This window comes from Chamaea fasciata, unplaced genomic scaffold (assembly GCF_029207755.1).
Source record: "Chamaea fasciata isolate MVZ Bird 193981 ecotype frontalis unplaced genomic scaffold, bChaFas1.0.hap1 SCAF_6, whole genome shotgun sequence".
In the NCBI taxonomy this organism is placed as follows: domain Eukaryota; kingdom Metazoa; phylum Chordata; class Aves; order Passeriformes; family Sylviidae; genus Chamaea; species Chamaea fasciata.
In genome coordinates this window covers 29,244,983-29,265,766 of record NW_027094091.1, presented here as the reverse complement: position 1 = coordinate 29,265,766, position 20,784 = coordinate 29,244,983, and the positions used below count along the sequence as shown (strand labels likewise).

The window sequence follows — 20,784 nt, the reverse complement described above, 5'->3', positions numbered from 1 at the left end:
AAAAGAAGCTCTCGATACACTGAAAAGATAGAGGAATAATTCAGTAATATAAAGCTCTTGAATAAGCCACAGTAGTCCAACATGACACTGCCCTCCTGGCATCAACATGCTTCTGCCAACATTTGAAATTTAAAAATTTATTTATTTAGTCTCCTTACTGTGGCTGCTTAGGGATTGCCTCCCATCCAAGCTCTCATTTTTCTTACAAAGACTTTATGAAAAGCAAAGAGTAGGAGAGCAGTCTCTGCTCTTCCTAGGCGAGCTACCACCCATTAGGAAGTTTGCCTGCTGACTCTAGTGTTACAGTACAAAACAAGGCACAGTACAGAAACCTAGCAAATATTTGGCGATGTAACAGTAATAATTTATCACTATAATATAATGATACATTATAAACCCATGGGATCTACCATAAGTATAGAAAACTGTTTATACAGCTCTATAAAGCTCTGCATGTATGAACCTGCAAGCCACACTCAGATTCCTTTAAGTCTGACTCTATTTCTTCACTGAGGAGGCTATAAATTTGTAACAGACAAAGAAATACTAAGTGAAGAAACCAGGAAAAAATTTTGAACAATATGCAATAATTCAACATCATGATAAATCATGTACCATGAAAAAGCATTTCACATCTCCATTCTCTAAAATATGTTATATTATTTTCAAATTTACATACTGATTTGTAAAAAATGGAAAGTGCAATATTCATTAAAAATATTTATATATCAACAAAAAGGGAAAACACAAGGCAGTAACAACAACAAATCTCTTTCAACATCCAGTCTAAAGAAATGAGAGAGACTTTTCTGTTTTTTAGCATAATCAGTTTAGGATTCTCAAGATTGTATTTCATGTACTCTAGCTTCCTTTTTATTCTCATATTCTTCTCCAGGGAGAAATAAGATGACATAGTGTATATAGAGGTAGAGATATTTCATGCCCTTCAATTAAGGCAGCTCTGCCCTTCAAGTGAGCAAACTAATTCAGAAAAGTAATCACTATTTGTCTTTTAATATTGTTATCCTCCAGTACAGGACACAATATACTGAAATGCAGATACCCTGATTTCTTATGTCTTTTAAGCAATTAAATCCCTAAGCACATTCAAACAATTTCCCTCAAGTACACTGAAAAGATATCAAATGTTAAATTACAGCCTTTCATCTTGCAAAAACATTTCAAAACCTTAGACTTAGGTTGCATTCACCCATATCTAAAGAACCGTTAAAAAAAAATACAATCTGTAAGTCTTTTCACAATTCCCACTTGGTTGGCCTCACTAAATGAAAAAAACCCCAACAAAAACCTCACTGCAGAAACTCAACCCAATATGCTTCCCTGAAGAACTGCAGGCAGCTGAAAACTATTCCTGTGCTCCTTCTGCACTGATAGCATTAAATAAATTCTCTCTTTTATGCCATAAAGGATAAAACCAGAAGCCTTAATCATTTAAAGCTATTATTTATTTTTCACGATAAAATTAGTTTTATTTATTTTAGATCAGTGAAAATTAAATTATCTCCTGTTTCCATGTATACAAATATGAGCCTCAATTTTGATCAAATGCATTTTGCAGTCATTTAAATGAGAATAAAATCCTTCTCATTTCTCTTTACCTTTACACTAATTGGAATACAAATGCAGGTAGAGACAGAACAAAAACAAGTGTTTCAATCACCTTACTGATTTGATGCATAATGGCAGTATCTTTGCCTTTCTGTTTTCTACCTAAAGTGCATAAAGTCTATTTATTTTGTATTCTGCAAAATTAGTTTCAAGTTCTTGATTTACAAGGACTGACTAAAAGTAGGTAATGCTTATGAGCATCGACTGAACTTTTACTAACATATTCCAATAATTATGTATATTATGATTTGATTTAATAAGAGCTTTCTACTGCAAACTCTTGATTTTTCCAACAGTGATAACTAACCTACTGATACCCAGTTTTACTTAGTAATTTAAGAATAAACCCCAAAACTGAATTGTGATAACTGCCATATTCCAACAGGATGGTGGAATTGCTAAATTAGGAAGAACAGAAACAGAATTATACATTGTCCAAAAAAAACCCAGTTGTGATAAATAACTTTACTCTCCAAAGAGACATTTTAATTCCCATAGCAACAAACCTTATTTACTCTCCTTTTCAATTTACATATAGCCTTCTCAAAAGCCTATGAAACAACAGAGACCCCAGTATCACCTTGCTTTATGCCACTTTCTTACTAGAAATAGCTATAATATTATTCAGATGCAAGAGTACCTGGGAGAGATGAGAATATGGATGAAAGCCAGCTGGCCCAAACCAATCAAGATAAAGATAATTACGGTGAGAAGTGGGAAATTGTCAGTGGAGAAAATGCAGAACATGATTTTTCTTCATAAAATGATTTACAAGTAAGCGGACAGGCTTTTTATACACTTTATGGAGAATTTAAATCACTACTGAGTATAGCTGCTATTAAGCTTCAATTACAGTATAGTTACAGATATTAGTCTGAGGCATCAGATATTAAAAAACCTCTCTCTCTTCAAATGAAACATGTAGAGATTACCAAATTTAAGTCCATCTATACTTGGGACTGAATTCATGCCCAGCTAACTGTACATTAAGATGACATTTCATTCAGAAAACTCAATGACCCAAGCTTCTTGAATAAACACTGAAATGAGAAGCCTTCTCTCCCTTCTATGACTCCTTAATCTGACTAGACAAGAGCATTGATATTCTGGATTTTAAAATTTTGTGGAATAAATCAGGATTAATAACTAGATTAACAATTCAGAAGCTCATCAACATAGAAGCACAGAAAGATAGGCTGAGTATACTGCTTTATTGCAAGATTACTATGTATATGTATTACTACGGATGTTGCTACAAAAATTGTTACAAAACTCAATTCTGTAATACTACATTTTGTTTTGTTGAAGGGCAAATGAACACAAGTTGAGAGAAATATAGAAAAGGTTTATTTGATCCCTACGAAAGGTAGGTTCTACCTTAAATGAAAAATCAAATACCTTATTTTGTTTGGCTCATACTTAAAATTCAAATAAATTTAAACAGAGAACTATGACTGCATTTATAAACACAACAATGGGTAAGATTAACAATGAAGAAAAAAAAGTGCTATGAAAAGTAATGAAAAACTGACTAATATAACAGGACTATGAGTAAATTTAGCCTGGAAATCAGACATAAGTCCATCAAAGTCCTCAGGTTATTCATGAGCTTCTGCAGAGAACAGCAGGGACAAAACACTAATTACTTTTAATGTGAAGCACACATTGCTTCCAAACCAAGGAAAAAGACTGTTTTACTCTGGAGGTCACTTTTGGTTCCTTGCTCTTTTCTCATTATGTTCCTGCTTAGGAAATATGGAACTCTGAGACCAGAGTCAGTGGGGAGTTGCAGTATGTTTTTTAATGCTACTACCAGCAGAGCAACCACTTGCACTGTGTGGGGCACAGAAAAGTATAAAGGATCTAGTTTTTTGACTAGATAAATAGATCTAGTTTTTTGAAATAATAAATACAAAGAAATATCTTATTCAATTATCTAGAAGCAGATCATGAAACAGGAATTATTAGAACTTAAAGCATTATGGAAATTAATTTGATGGCTCAGTGGTATTTCTAGACCTCCATAATGATCATGAAATATTAAAAAAGATGGACAAATCTTTTGGTTACCTTAAAACATTCCTGGTTTTCTCCAATAATTAAAGAATTATTATACTTTTTGTGAAGATTTGCTATGATAATACACATAAAAAGCACATTAAGGACATAAAGATTAAAATCTTAGAGGGCCAGAACTCTCAATAAAGTTGTCATTTTACTGGACCACGCCTAAATGACAAAGGCTTCCTGAATTACTTCTCTAACTGTGAAATGCCATGACTACTAGTGTTAGAAAAGGCTTCTTATAGTGAGGACTGAAGAGAACTTCAACTTCCAACTCTTTCAAAAGGTAACTTTGCTTTCACTTGGAAATGACAACCTTCAATTATCACATTGTATAGAACCAAATGCATTTGATCTGAGAACTTTCAGGTTTAAAACAAAAAAGTAATTAAAAGGAAAAGAAGAAACAAGGTGCATAATATAAGAAAACAATCAGAACAGAATAAATCAAGTAGCAGTCTGTTTATGGACCAGAGAGGTTGTTTTATACCTCCGCAAGGTCTGAAAAGAGTGCTTGGCTTGTGCTACGTCTCAAAGTATCCCAATAGCTTCTGGGGACAAGTTCCTCTCCTTCTGTTTTAAGAACCTGCAGTTTCAAGAAGCACAATTGTTTGAAAAACAACAATAGAACAACCATTTATAAACTTTTAAAATCTTTTCTAACTGATCTTCCAAACCAGGGTTTGGTTCTCTTGCTTCTAAACAGTGACATTTTAACCAGTTACATGACACTTTGTAAATGAAAGGAACACTGGTCTATTACAGTTATTTGCTTAATGCTCTGGTGGCTGCACCGAAAGTACCACCAGAGTCCATCTTCTCAAACAAAATCAATTCAAGACAGCAAAAGTGAAAATATTTACTACAAGTACATGTCAATATGGCCATTTAAACTCCGTATTTTGCCACTGTTTTAAATATTCTGTTTTTCAGAAAATATTAATTTGTATATTTATGAAATTAATTTTTTCATTGATTAAAATAAAATATTACCATGAAACTAGTTATATAAAATAATTTAATCTAATATTTATGGTGACATCATTGACCAACAAAGAAAGGCAACAAACAAACCTAGTAAGTTCAACTTCAACTGTAACATACCTATCAGGAAAACACTCTCCACGTCTGATAATCAAATTTACCTTGTCATGTGAATGAACACCACATTCTTTCATGCACACAATTCTATAATTATCTATTTTAAATATTCACTGAATTTGTTCTCTTACTGGAGTTACTCTAGTCAATTGAATTAGTACTTCTGGGTGTGCACATTTTATTTCCGTAACATGCATCACACCACAGTTACATGTTCTGGTTGGCATTTGGTCAGTGAAAGCACTCATGCAGTCCATGCCATGACACAAATGCAGTATGCACCAGAACATGGCTTGAAAGAAGTAACCTGTGCAAATGAAAATACTAAAATATTTAACCCATTTAAAGCATACATCCCTGTATGCTTTTTATGGCCTATGGACCTCAACACATTTTTAAAAAGTTAGAACTGATTTGTAAGATGAAGTGAGAAGGGCCTCATGCATGAGACAGCGTGTTGGACTATCCCAGATATTTTAGGGTTACATCTCCTTGGAACCTGGATATCTTCAACTCCTCAGGATATCAAGGGAAACAAAAGGCTGCTACATTTCTTCTTTCAGTAGGAGAAACAGAACCCCAAAATACCAATTTTTGGAGATGAGTTGTTTTTTTGTTTGTTTTTTTTAAACTCCTATATACCTGAGTCTCCTTTGTATGGAAATCTTCATTAAGGTAAGAGGAGGGCAAAAAATATGGCACACTACTGGGCATTATCTTAATAAAGTGCTTGGACATGGCTGGAGTCCAGAAGGAGATTTTTTAACTGAAGTTGAAAATTACGTAAGTAGAATGTCTAACTAGTTTGGCTTCAGCTTGAAACAGGAGGAAGCCATGGGAATATGGCAGTCACTGTCCAGCAAGTTTCACTACAGTAAACCTGATCTGAAATCGATTGAATCATAAGGCCTTGCACATTCTACTTAATTTTTCTCACATAATTGGAGTATGCACATCAACTGCACTTTTTAGTTCAATAGACTTCCTGCATATTGCTCAAATCTGTGCATTTCTGTGAATAATTACATAAAGAAACAGATTTTAAAACTGGAATTTCACTAGTTATCTAATTCTCCTGGATTCTATCCCCTCACTTGGAATAGCACAATAATGCCACAAGATGAATTCTTCTTTTTAAACATCAAATCTCTGGTTTTTAAAAACTGTTTTACTTCTGCCATGATCCAGAAATAGATCATGATGAAGACATTAAAAATGTCAGAAGATCTCTTGCTGCTTCTCCTTTTCACCTCTCAAAAATGATTGAAAAGAAGTTTACTGTTACCTACGTAATACAGGGAGTATTTGTTCTGTAAAATACTTTCCTTGTTCAGCATTGCAAGTTCTTATATATTTGTTCTGTAGGTGAAGCATAAAAATAGGAAAGCTCCCTTCAGGTTTCTTTTTGGGGGGCAACAAAGAGGTGAAGGATGCAATTGACTAATTATTCACACTATACACATAAGGAAACAAAGAGATCAAATGACTCATGCAGGAGGACTTAATTTGCACACATTAATTAAAGATTTGTCTATAGTTTATTGAAACGTATTTTGAACTTTCCCTTAAAAATACTGTTTCCTCCATTTTATGTAAATAGAGCGCAACCTTTCCTCCTGATAGGCTTGCGTGTTCAGCATGCATGCAACAGTCTTTTATTCAAGTCAAGATTCCTCACATTTTTACAGATTAGCAGAAATAATTTACATGATGAAAAAGACAAATACAATAAAATTTCTTATAGCATATTATTTCATCTCACTGGTGAAGACTGCATCAATTGAAAATAATTAGAGTACATACACTGTTAGTAGGAGTGTGATATCCATAAAGTTGAAGACGCTGACATACAGCAAAAATGGGCCAAGCCAAGTGTCACATGTCAGAATGAAGACAGAAGAAGGGAGAAAAAAAGACAACAGAATAGGTTAAGACAAGCAAACCTTTACTTTACATATTATTAGTCTTTTTGTTTGTTTATTTGTTTTCAAAATGACAGTGAAGAAAAAAATGGTTTATTTGCAGTCTTACTCTTCAAATTTTCAAAAGAGAAGTACAGATTTTTAGAGATTACCCTCAGGATTTATGTGTCATTTTGCAATCTTTATGTTCTCCAAAAGCTCTTCCTTTAGGTATAAGTTTCCTTTGTTCAAAATAAACAATCTATAAGAGATTCAACAACTGACCTACAGTTTTGAAAAACTGATCAGGATAGGTCTCTCTGAGTGGGAAAAAAAAAATTCCTTCCTTTTTCCTCAGGGAAAGTTTAAAAAGTATTAATTCTTGAAAATCATACCTCCTGTGGTTTCATGGACAAAGAACTGAGACTGAGCACTGATGTTGGCAAAGGTGTAATGGACACTGAGAAGCTCTGCTGATATGTCAAAACAGTTCTCATAATAAAGATTTTTGCCATAAATATGCAAATTGCAAATGAACTTTTTTTTCTGCTTTCTGCTTGACAGAGATTTATCCCTGATATTTAACTTTCCCAACAGTAAAAGAAGTACCTGTTACTGCTGCCATACCTTAGAAAAACCACCACAGACTCATTTATTTCTGACTTAACTTTTTTATTTATTTGCATGAAATGCAAGTTTGACATGTGCATACCCAATATTCCGCGAAAATCAATTCAGATTAATATATTTTGCATTGGTAGTAAGCATTACTTAGTACGAAGTTAAATTTAAGTATAAAATCTAAGTTCAGTTGTAACATTTCATAATCTATTTTAAAACTACAATGTGGATAACAAGCACCAGGATCAGTAGGTCTACGTGAACAGCTTCAGTTAGTTCTGAAAGTAAGCGTATAACTTAGCCTTCCCACTGAGATCTCTCACTGTCATAGACAGCAACAGTGGGTCATTATGATTCACTTTTCCCTAGATTTCTAAACTCCAAATGGAATCAACGCTACTGTCATAACATATACTACAGTATTTAAACACTATTTTTTTCTTCATCTAAACCACTTACTCTTTTTTTCCCAGTAACTGCAGTTTAGGCTAAATACTGCTTTTTTCTACATTTAAAGTTATGCATATTCTTTTAACAATATGAATGTAATGTTTAAAAAAAGTAATCAGTGAAATATGTACACACATAATTTTGTCCTACAACAAAAAAAAGCAAACAAACTACCAGATGGAACTTTTCTGATTTTACTTACCAGCATTGCACGTTTTTCTTCATCTCCTCTTTTTTCTCTCTTCTCATTTTTTTTCCTGAAGATCTCTTGGAGCTAAAAACCAAACCATTTTGTTCATATTTAGTGTTCAGCCTGTTTTCACATGCACAACAATATCCTTCATCATAAGGAACATTACAAACTGTATTAAAATGCAGTTCTTCACTGAAATACCAGAATTCCAGCGATGCTTTAGTGTTCATACTCATGCTTTCGTGTTCCTTCTGTGACTTAAACCATGACACAAAAAGGGGAAAAGGAAATCTTTTTTCCCATAAAGTAAGGGTAGCAATTCTACTTGGGAACACAATACTAAGAATGTCCTATTTAGCCAATCTGGCCAATATAAAAAGGCGAAGTTCCACCCTTTTTCACCACCTCAAGGCACATCCTTTCTTGTCAGGTTCTAATTAGTATCTGTTATGTATTTATTTGGTAGAGTAATGTAGTCAGTTGGATCAATCTTTTTTTCATATTAGTTTCAACCCTGATCAGTTCTTACTCCTGCTGGCACAAGGGAGGGGTAGAAACACCTGGTGGGGGTGAAACATTCCCCTTCAGCAGCAACAAACTACTGCTCAAGAGTAATTTATCAAGTACCCTTTCTTTTCAAGTCTGTTCAAAGAATACCTTCAGGTGTCGTAAAATACCCCTTTCACAACAATCTCAACATGAAGAGCTTTAAACATGACTTCTGAGAAAACCTCAAATACAAGATTTCAAACATAGAGATTCTTAAGCATATTTATTTTTGTAAAGTCTTCAGAGTAAGAACTGGATTGTACTTATCTTTCTTTGCAAGTATCTGTTTTATTTAGGTATTTTTATTTATAGTAATACCAATTAATGTTCCCGAACCATTGAAAAAGGTCTCACAGTGTTTAGCAAGAGAGAGCAGTATTAACTATGATACCATCTAGGTCTCTACTAGAACTTCAGCTTTTTAAAAAACTGCATGTGAAAATATCGTACTGTCACGTGCAGCATTTGTTATCCTCTAAGTGGGCTGGAAAAGGGATAAACCCTGATCTGAGAAACTTGTCCTATCTAAAATATGGTCTTTTCAGAACCAAACTCCTTGGCATACAGACACAACTGCAGCAGTCTTTTCAAAGGTGCGATTTTACCTAGAGAAGTCTGGTAAAACCTGATAATGTAATGGCATGTACACAGAGCTCCACAAGGACTGGAATGTGAAACAAAGTGTGTGTGATACATTTTGTAAGGAAAGTTTCCAAACTAAATTTCCAGATATCTTTATTTCAGAGAAGGCAGGTGACTAAGACAAAGGGACCAGCAAGCTTTACAAGCTTTAAAATTCAATGTTTAGTGATTAAGTAGCAAACATATTTATAAAAAACATTTTATAAATTACCAAAATTGACTACTGAGCTCTGGAATTTCCTATAAGACAAATACAGACCAGAACATCTTGTGTATGACAATACCTATTTTTGAGTATTGGATAAATTTACAGACCTTGGCAGATTTTTTCAAATTTTTTTCCAAACCAACAGGCACAAATTACTGTAACTTATGCCAAGGAAAGAGTCATGAGAGGATAGAGTACTACACAGTTTGCAACCCAGAAAAATGCAAAGAAAAAAGTTAAATGAACAGAGAAAAACAGAAAGAAAATCCCTTGTGAAAAGTGAAGTGACAAGCCATCAAACAGGAGAGAAGAGTGGCAGTAATTGAAAAGCCAAAAAAGATCAGTAGAAAGCAAGACATCCTTGGATGTATTTCCCCTGCCACAGAGGCAAAGGGAGTAGGATTCTGTTGCATGCATTATTAAAGCCCTTGCTAAACTTCTGGAAATGGATCTTTTGTTCAGAAAGAGTGCTATAGGATACCAGTGAGTGAAAAAAGTGAATGCAAGAAGGGTCTAGGAGTACTTTCATAGGAACATTGTTTGAAACAGGATAATGAGATTGACTGCTGAAGGCAGCAAAAACAGGATCTCCAGTAACAAGGCAACACAATCCTTCTGTTCCCTGACCTCCTCGCTATGACATAAGCAAAGAGGAAAGCACAAACACCATGAAATTAGTTTACAAAAACAATACAGCTCTTATCAGAAAAATTTATTATTTTTCAACTCTTCACTACACATACTGTTTTCCTCAAGAACCACATAATATGATCCCTAAACAAAGCTCTTCAAAGTCTCTTTTATTTGTAAAACTGCAAAGAATTTACTACCAATTTTGTGAAAGCTGCCTGTAATTGATGGATAAATATTTTGAAAATGTTGAGGTAGTTCAAATGGTAACTTTTGTTGCCAGTCTCCTTCTTTCATGCACACAGGATATGATACATCATATTCAAGCAAGGTGAGTAAAGATGCCAAATGTATGTTCTGGGGCCAGTTCTATCACAGCTGCAGTATCACTGAATCAACTGCTATTTTCATATTTACTTTTTTACACAAAAATCTATCTACCTATCTATTTTAGTCTTTTCACTTCAGATCGAACATTCTAACTTAAGGGTTCCAATCTTATTTTTTAAAGATCACTGACACCTAATGAAGCAGAATTGCACTCAAGTTTAATCTATACAAGTAAGTTAAATACAATTATAGGTTGGGGACAGTATATCTATTGTTTGAAAATTCTACTTTCTTTCTTTTATCCACCAAGCCTGCTAACAGAAATAGAATAAGGAGAAACTTTACCCGAGGATAATGACAGAGAACAAATACACAGCAGGACATGAAGAGGACTAGAAAAGCATAGTTAGAAAGAAAAGATGCAATATCCATAGTTAAATATTGTCCTTGTTTCCCACTTTACAGGCTTATTTTATTTCATTTTTAGCATCAGTTTCTGAAAAACAAAGCATCTTGCTTAAATTTCCTCCCATTTAGCTGTTGTAATGGAATCCTTTTTTTCTTTTAGAACAAACTTGTCAGTCTATTCCACCATATTCTGTTTAATTGAATCATGAAAGATGCTTTTTTTTCTTCTTCCTCCTCTATTTTTTCCTTTTGTTAATTAATCCAATGTTTTCTGGTTTGTTCCTCCAACCTGAGGAGATGCTTGTTAAGAATTAGCACATACAAGGATGTGTACATTTAATAACAGAATACAAAAAAAAGAAAAAATGACCAGCAATGCCACAATTTGCAAGTGGTGTCACCTTCCAAAGTAAATTTGGAATTCAAGCAGACACCTGTTCTGCTTAAGCCATGTCACCAGAACAAGCCCCCAGATCTCAGATCTCACATCCCTGAAAAGGAGAACTGGGGGAAGTTCAGCATGATAAGGAGACTTTCTTCTATATTTCTATTTTCTTAAGGTTAGCACACACAGGAAACTAGGGTGTCTTTATTTTAAATAAATTGGGCTCTGATACTTAAATACACCCCATGTGTCTGTTTCATTCTTTGTATTTTGCTCCATCTTTTTCAATAAGGCACTGGGCTTTTTCCTCAGGTGTACTCACTGTATTTTTTTATAAGCTCAACTACACAAAAATGTATGAAAATAAAACTTATGTCTTTTACACAAATATTTTTCCAAAATCTGATTCAATTGTTCTAAGTGTTTCATTGTATTAATCATCTGTACTTGTTCAGTAGAAAATAAAGGAATTGTGTAGTCTTCAGAAATCTTGTCTACACCAATAACCACAAAATTATAAATATTATTTTCTAAAGAAATGTCAGAAACAATGTTCAGCATAACAGAGTGCTTCAGTGTAATCCCAGACAGCTCCTGACCATGGACACAAACAATTTAGAGACCTCCGGATTATGGTGCACTTTTTTTAACATAATGCCACACAGTTACTGTAAACTCAGAAGCCCTAACTTTGAGTGGTCAGTTTTCTGCATTTCCTTTTTTTTTAATGATCACTCACTGGCACTTATTTAGAATGGCATTAATTATTCCTTCCATTTCTTTTGAAATCAAAAACAAAATTAAATGAACATAAATCTAAAATAACCCTCTTGTTAGAGCAAAGATCATTCTCCTTAACTTGGTGCATCCTACTACCTGAAAACTTATGAAGTATTCAAATTTTAAGATCCAATTATCAGATTTATCATGATAAAAATTAATATATAGTGAATGGACGATTTAAGATTTTCAAAGGTTTTCCCTCAACTGCCAAATTATTTTTCATTTTCAAATCTCAACAACATGTAAATTTTTCTTTCAAAGTCTGGGCTTTTTAGAACTGTTTAGATTTCTAACCTGAAAAAAACAAACTCTGCTTAAATAACTAATGACATGAATTTACAGAACTGCTTTTTCTAAGCAGGAAACAGATTAAAGCTCTAATTTGAAAAATACTGTCATTCAAATTAGTAATGTAACTAAACCTTGGGTGCAACCAAACTATTGCCAAGTTCTAGGTATCCTGCCATCTCTTCAAAAGCACGTGGAAATCATTCAGGTCAAAGTCAATTTCACTTGCAGGAATATTCTCCTTAAAAAGAACTCATGAAACCCCAGCTTAGAAAATTGCTTTGGCATATGGATTTATGGGCTAAACTAGATATATGTACAGTATGTTTTATTTCATTACAAGTTTTGTCCAAAACAGATGATAGTGTCACATTATGTCAGTCAGTATTTTCAGGTCACTTGTGATTATCCGCAGAATGAATGGCAAAGTGGGGTGGTCTCCCAGCAAAAGATTCTTTCACAAGTCCTTTCATCATTAGAACAATTAAATAACTCTGCTAACCACTGAAATATTTCTATTACTTTAATAGCCTCTAATAGCCTATGTGACTACAGTAGCAATAAAAAGATCCAGAATAAAAACTAGAATTAAGCTTCAAAAATAATTATGTATTACGTTCCTGTGCACTCTAAGGAGCTTCTATTTTCAGTTTACATCATAATAACTATTTCTATTAAATAAGGCAACTAACTACATTCAGTGAAGAATAGCTAGCAATGTAGATAGTATTCTCATGACTACTGGCATCATCACCTTAGTTTCAAGATTACATCAAAAACTGCAAATATACATACCACTAAGAATTCCTTTTTGTCCACCATTTCATTGCCATCAGTATCGAACATGTTGAAAGCGATTCGAAAACCTGCATGTGGCTCTGCCAAAAATATGCCAAACTCAATTATTTATTTCCTTGGAAGGAAAGCAAGTATAATACTCTAAGAAATTATTTGGCGTCCCTTCATAAAAGCCAGAACCTCAACTATTTTAAATCAGGATATTTGTGTACATAGTAAATGCAAATCATAACATCTGTAAAACAGTATAATCCACATTATTCAAACAGAAGGCATGCTCACAAAACTAGAAATAGAACATGAAATCTCATAAAAGTCTGTTAGTTCATGGGTAGAGTCCATTTCATATTACAAACACATATATGTAGAAAATAAATTTTCTATGAAAATACAGTGTTCTAAAAGACACTTAAGAAGATTTTGAAAAAAAGGTACAGGATGCAACTTCTGGCCAAAGTAAGTGTTATGCTGAAAGACACTCAATATTTTCTTGTTTACATGCTTAGAGCCATTGAAATTTGAGATCAGGTTAGAACTTTAAATTATTTCTAAAATATGGCGACCTTGAAGGTAACTGTAAGTAAAGCCTTTAGGCAACATTTTGGGGATACCCACTGATTTGCAATATGAATGAATTATGGCCAAAAGTTAATTCAAGTAACAAAGAAATGATGGAAGAATCATTGATCCCATAGTGGAAGATACAAAGGGTTCAGGGTCAAGTTTCAGGTCTGATTGATAATAGGACTCCAGCTGATGTCCAAAAAAACCCCACTAATGAATCCAATAGAAATTATTTAATTACATATAAGTGAAAGACGAGTAAAATTCTTTGCTTCTTCCCAGAAAACACCTCTTACAATATTAAAAAAAATCTGTATCAGGCTTAGTTTCCTCTAAGTTATTTTACTTCAATTTTATGGGAGATACAAGAATAATTTTTCAATTTTGTTAGTGTTTCTGACATAAATACTTTATATTTTATCACTGACTCCTTGATTTTACCCATTATGCACTAGTTGGTGAAACAAACCAGTAATAATGTTTATCTTTCTGTCCTCCTTATATTAAGTGTCCCTTATGAACTTTAGCAAACTTAGCTAGAAATTTTGTATGAATTTCAAACAAGAAAATAAATGTAAGCTCTTAACTGGGTTTTAGCTGAAGCCTGTGGCACAGCTTCCTCAACAGCCACTAAAAGGTATTCTAGATAATAATGCATTTAAATAAAGCATAACACAAGATTCTAGAAGGGCAGAAGAGGTTCAGAGGGACATAGAGATGTATGGTATAGTTGTTCTATATGCAGGGATGGGAAGTGTAATTTAACAAACAACATTCAGAGCTTTGGAATTGCAAAGAATATTTTAGATGTTTTCTCCAAAAATACTTACTTGTTAAAATACATAAGAGGAATAAATATTCTGTGTAAGATATCACACCTGAAGGCAAAAAAAAAAAAAAAAAAGCCATGTTAGTTTCACCTTGTTTTCACATCCTAAACTTGAAAACACTAAATCTATATATAAGGAGAATTTTTGTACACATGCATATGCATATTCATACTTGTATGCATGTAACTATTCAGCCTGGTCAGTAAGTTATTTGTCTACAATATTCATCTATGGCATGGGCCTTTTTGTTTGGATTTGTATTTTAGGGGAGGAGTACATTAAACACAGCAAGTAAATCAACAGTCAGTGGAGCACGGCGCATTAAACAGAATCTGGATAGACTCTTAAAAACTAACAGAAATTATTTATTCAATTTTCTTTCCAAAAACCCCACCAGTAATTCATGATAATACTCTTTAACAGTATGAAAACATTTACTTTGAGAGCATTAATAGTGCGTCCTCCTGATACACACCATTTGAATACAGTTCTTGACTTTATTAAGTGCTTTGTAAGTGCATGTGCTATATTAACTGAAAATTTGATCTCATGTTTTGGTTTTTTTTTGTAAGATTACAAAAGGGAAGCACACTGTGGAATGGTGCTTCCTTTTCTCTTCAAAAGTGATTATGGCAAAATTTAAATTAGAAGTCAATGCCCAAATAGTATGTCTGGTACCATAAGCTGTACTTGTGCCTTTCTAGCTCTGGAGTAAGGGGTAAAGAGACAACCTTGCAGAATGTCCAGAGCAGCAATGAAGAGGAGCATCTCATAGTTCAGTAAGAATGGAAAACGATGGCTTGCAGCTCTCCCAAAAGCCCTTAGCTCCAGTGACCTTTGAGGCTGAACTAGGAAAACTTGTTCCTATTTCTAACAAATTGGTTTTGTCTGTCCTCCAAAACCAGAAGTGTTAAGTCAGTCCATATTAGATTATTTCAAAAGAGTGAAAAAAAAAGTATTTAGATGCCTGAGAGTAAAGATGTCTATCAGCTAGGATTTTCAGAAGTTGCTGTCTGTCTCCTTGATTTCAGTCCAAGTCAGGTGCAAAAGTTTTTCCAAAAACAGGCACGTCTTTGGATGTTTAAATATCTTTTAAAATCCAACTTAAATGAATATGTGACAAACTATGTAAGCAGTCATCTGAATTTTTTTGCACTGAACTAAAACTAAAACTAATTACAATTAAAATTACAATTAAAACTCAAAATGTATTATTCATGTGGATTTTTTACTTCCATTATACTTCGCATCCCATATTTTGATCCAAGAGCAAATTTAAGTCTACAGAACTAGTATTTTATGACTGCTAGTAGATCTAGTTAGGAAAGTTACTACAATTTTTTAATGCCATCTACTCTTTTCCTCAATTTACACGTTATTGAAGATTAGCAAACAGGCATTTAAGTAACACATGCTCTGTGCTTTGTCTTCTTGATTTTATACAGCACCTTGCAGAAATTAAGTTTTCAAAGGCCTGCTTGAATCTGTTTGGACAAGCACCTATCAGGAAATCAGATACCTCAAAGGTTCTCATTCAGTGATAGAAAACATTCTTTAATAGCCAGTCAATAAATGTAAATATATATTTTTGGTTTTTTGATGGCACCTTTTTTGCTGTAAAACAGGAAGAAAGTGCAATTGTCAAGTAATCCATCACAGGTACGAAGAAAGCAATATAAATGGCCTTGAAAGCCTCTCCTTTTGTTTGTACTGGCATATTGTAGTAGCAGACAGATAGTTCTGGTTGATTGCTCTGAATGTTATGGGAGAGAGGCTCTGAAATGATGATTGAAGGGAAGAAAAAACACTAAAAACAGAAAGAAGAGATGGAGGGCATTCAAGGGTAAAATATAATGAAAAACTTAAGGTCAATGGGCATAAATCTGCGTGCCTCAGCTGAATTACATAAATCCATGGCAAAATAAATGGACATAGGCTTTTGCTACTTGCTTCATATGTGCATGTTTAAAAAAAAATGAGTAAGAAACAAAAAAAAAGAAGACTAAATTATAACCAAGGAGACCTGAATTCTATTTCCATTTCTTTCACCAATTTACGCTATCAGCCATAAGACGCATCATATTTTCTTATATTTGCTAAAACTGGGCAATAGAACTCACTTTTTCATAAAACATGCTGAAAAGACATCCATCTACTAAAGTCTAACACTAATTTACCATCTTATTTTGACAGTTTGAGTCCTACCAATTCCATCAACTTCTGCAGGACTCACTGGCAGAAAACTGGAGTAAGACACTGTTGAATTAAGACTGTGCATGTTGCAGACATTCTATTAGAGACTTCATAAACAACATCTAGATACATTTTTTTAACTGATAATGTACTGATTTAACAGATTCTGAGGCTGAATTTTTATGTAATTAATATTTCAAAAGTCAGGTCTCCTGACTGTCTAGAGCAAAGAAGTACACTGAAATACAATGCAAAAATGTGCCAATTTCTGCCTCTCTGTAGTGCTGGCTGCAGACTCAGGAAAAGAAAGTGAGTGCCTCCATGCACTAGAGAGCCTCCTTTGACAGTATGTCCATACTACTTACTCCTTGAATACATTTGAGCTGCATCTGAGTTATATGAATCAATTACATGCATATGTTTGATAGGAATTCTGTTGCTGGCATGCTTATTTTAAACACCCATAAAGCGTCTTTCTTTTACAAGTACTTGTGTCTGCTTTTGAAAATATTTTAAATGTGCCACCACATCTTTGCCACTCTGAATATAAGCAAAGAAGTATGTGTATTATTTATCATAAATAGCTTTTAAATGTCTGTAAAGCCATCATTATTTTACTTTCCTCTGGTTTTTTGTTGTGAAGTGATAAGAGCTTATTAAGAAAGAAAAAAATACAACAGAGGAGACCAGGACTGACTCTTGGCCCTTTGCTTACTAATAGTATGAGTTTTAAAAGCTATCAAAGCCCTCCTCTGCAGAGTTTAAAGGAATACGTAACATTTCTGAAGCTGTCTCTTCGTGTTGTGTACAAAATGCTTATTCAGTGATACAAGATACCACTACAGTCTTTAGAAATAATCACATTATGGAACCTAAGGAAAAGAAGTAAAGAGATATTGTTTCTTTACTGGAATATTCTGTCTATAGTCCAGAGATCATTCATGGCAACAAACAGAACCTGAAATATTCAAACATTATCTTAACAGACTCTGAGTCCCCAGTCACTTAAAGAGGGTAGTTGGAACATGGCACCATTAAAACACTGTAGAGATTACATGGAACTTTTCCATGCTGTAAAATGTAGAAAGCAACAACAAGCACTTTTTTACTTTTGAAAATGTGACTCAGATTAAAGTACGTCATCACAAAAAAGTTCATAGAATTATAATTTGGTTCAGGATAATAAATTCTCCTCAATCACCTTTCTCATTAAGATTACGGAAAAGTTTGGATGATCCTTTCCAAACTGGTGGTGTCTCCATAAGGATCTGATTCAGTTCCTAAAAAATAAGGTTTAAAAAAATTTAAAAGCCTATATTTCAGTATTTAATGAAGCAGTTAATAGATTATGATTAAACTCTAGGATATCAATATAAAAGACAAGGAACTGCATGCAAAATTATCAGTTAATTTAACTTCAGTTACCACAATGATTTTGGAAGTGCTCAAGCACTCCAAAAATTTTTGCACACGATTATTGCAAGAATTACTCATCTGCATGAATACTAAGTGTTTGCTGAGCTGGAGAGAGACATGCAATGTATTGTGGCTGAAATAACTCACCACTGCTCATTTTGACTGAAGCCAAGGATAAGTCCCCCTGGATTTCAGTAAGGTTTTCATACAAAATCTGAGCAACTGTTCTTTTAAAACTCTCGAACCTGAACTAAAGCAAACTTCACCCACGAATATGAAGGTACTTTACTTAAAATACAGGGAAACAGACAGAGGCCTTTTGCAGTTACACAAATGAAAAAAATAATAATAAGGGGCACTTAAAACTCCACAAAGAGGAGAGAGTGGCATAAATATTTCAGGCATAAATATTTTGATATACATATTATACCAAGACATGAAGAAATGCAGTCAGATATAGACTGAAGGAAAAACTGACAGATGCTTGAGAAAGTCAGTAAATCCAACAAAACAGGCACAGTGACTATGAGATCTGAGATTCTAGATTCAACTGAGTCTGAAGTGACAAAAATGAAGAAATTACCTGTGCCTGTACATTAACATCACGAAAAAAATCAACTACCAAAATGTATGGTTATAAGAACACAGAGGAATTATTGCTCACCTGCTTTGAAAGGGATCGCCACTTTTTAGCATCTGCAACAAAAGAAGAAGTTATGAATGCATAGAATTTAGTTATGCCAATGTGGTGTCATAAAAATTGGGCTATTTCTATACTATGTTTTCTAGACAAAGAATTATCTGTCTTACTTGATTAACGTAATTGTCTTTATGTTATTAAAAAACTCTTTAACTTAATATATACCTGAGGTCCTAACTTTAAAGACGCAATTCAGATGTAGTTTTTAATCCAACTCTGCTTCAATGAGGGAAAAGACTTTCAACCTCCAAAATGCATGCTTAAAACATTTCACAGGAAATACAGGGCATTCATGCTAACCCCTGATTTCAATATTCCGAAATGATTATTTAGTAGCAGTAGTATTAAAATGCAAATTGTAAGGAGACCTAGATTATAACCCTTGCTTCATGGACTACACATACTTTTTAAAGCAAATACAGAAAAAAAACCCCTGAAACTACACCAAGTGCTAAGACACCCCTCATCACTTCCTATTAACTCAGATTCCTTTCCCAGCCTCTGTCAGGCTCAATTCTTTGGTAGTTCTAATTGAACAAGAGTTGTCCATAACCACTCAAGAATTCAAAACTTGAGGTTCTCAAGACACCTCCTTCTCAAGACACATATTTGTACAGATTCAATATTACGATAAGGTATTGTGAATACCAGAATTCACAAATGTCCAGAAAGTAGCATTTTATCTGATCAAGTCCTTTCACTTTTTGGTAAAGGCCTCTTTTTACAGAGCAAAACATGCTGTGATATTAGAAATCCTTTTCTCATTGTGAATTTCACATTCCACTGAACAACTAAAACAATACACAAGCTACCCACTATGGTCTTGCATCAATTCATGGTTAGAAACTGACTGAAATTTTAATTTTACATCTTGGTAAAGGTTTACTCCGAGACTGTTGACAAATCTCACTCTAACTATGGTGGAATTATATCATACAACATATAAAATGAACTAAGAGAATTTCATAACCTTTTCAGTTTAATTTTGTAAATAAAATCCCCTAAAACAATCTCATTTGCCACATAAATTGATGTAGGTTTATGCCTACCATAAAAAACTTGGAGAATAAATATACCTAATTTTCCAATCAGATAATTTCCCAGTCTCATATGTTATATAAATATTTTCTTTCTGAATAAGTCAGTGAAGATTTATGTATATATATATATATATATATATATATATATATTTCTTACACTCAGTATTAAGCTAAATCTACTAGAGTTAGCACTAAGGGGAAAAATATATTTCATCTTCTCTTAATTTGCTTTCTCAACATATAAACATATATTCAGATTATAAAAATGTATCAAGAATGATTATTAAAATAATGTATATTCCCAAATAAAAGCCTGCACCATAATGGCAGAAGCAAGTTAATTACAGGATTTATTTTATATTTTTTAAATAAATGTCTGCAGTAAAAAGTTATGTTTTATAAAGGAAAATCTACTCCTACCATATTAGTTAGTGTTTAATCAAAAAAGGAAGTGAACACCCTCTTGACTTTTGTAGGGTTTACATGATTTCCAAAGTAAATCAGTCACAATAGACGCATTCACTCCATCACAAATATCATTCAGGCCTACTATTATTAGCTTTTCTATAAAGCTGACATAAAGAGCTTCTATTATTATACTTCAAAGGGCATTTTTGCTTTTTGACAAAACTCAAGACCTTTCTAGTCTTCATTCATAAAATCCCCAGGTATGCATTTTTTAAATTATTATTATGCAAAATATAGATGCTCTAGTATGTCAGCCTGAATGGACCCAATTATATGCAACTTGCAAGTTATTTATAAAATGAACCCAAAAATAAAAAATAAAATGTTTAGCATGTATTATTAGAAAAAATCCTTCCTTAAATGTACTACTTTCAACACAGCAAGACAGAAAATTGACTAGCCCAAGAAGACAAAGTGGTACTTTGGCAATCTGCGGTACAAAGGTTAAAATTACCACAGTCAGAGATGAGAAGCTGGATGTGGTAATCTGTGGGTCATCTATTTCAGCTATTACTTCCTATTTATCGGCCTTCTGTCCCATTGTCCCAGACAATATGGCCTGCACTAGACTGAAGTGATCCACTTCTACTTAG

At 33.5% G+C, this 20,784-nt stretch overlaps 1 protein-coding gene across 6 annotated transcripts in view; it reads right to left on the bottom strand.

The window, feature by feature from the left end:
• MICU3 (mitochondrial calcium uptake family member 3) overlaps nt 1-20,784 on the bottom strand; it is a 53,335-nt gene that overhangs the window by 18,380 nt on the left and 14,171 nt on the right. For 2 of the 6 annotated variants that reach the window (XM_066185808.1, XM_066185810.1), the window contains exons 3-9: nt 18,648-18,679; nt 17,769-17,847; nt 14,375-14,422; nt 12,978-13,060; nt 7,969-8,040; nt 6,598-6,636; nt 4,184-4,279 (exon numbers count right to left, since the gene is read on the bottom strand). In XM_066185808.1, coding sequence (XP_066041905.1) covers nt 4,184-4,279; nt 6,598-6,636; nt 7,969-8,040; nt 12,978-13,060; nt 14,375-14,422; nt 17,769-17,847; nt 18,648-18,679 — 449 coding nt within the window. The remainder of the gene's footprint in view (nt 1-4,183; nt 4,280-6,597; nt 6,637-7,968; nt 8,041-12,977; nt 13,061-14,374; nt 14,423-17,768; nt 17,848-18,647; nt 18,680-20,784) is intronic. The other 4 variants (XM_066185809.1, XM_066185812.1, XM_066185813.1 and 1 more) reach the window with 2 other exon arrangements.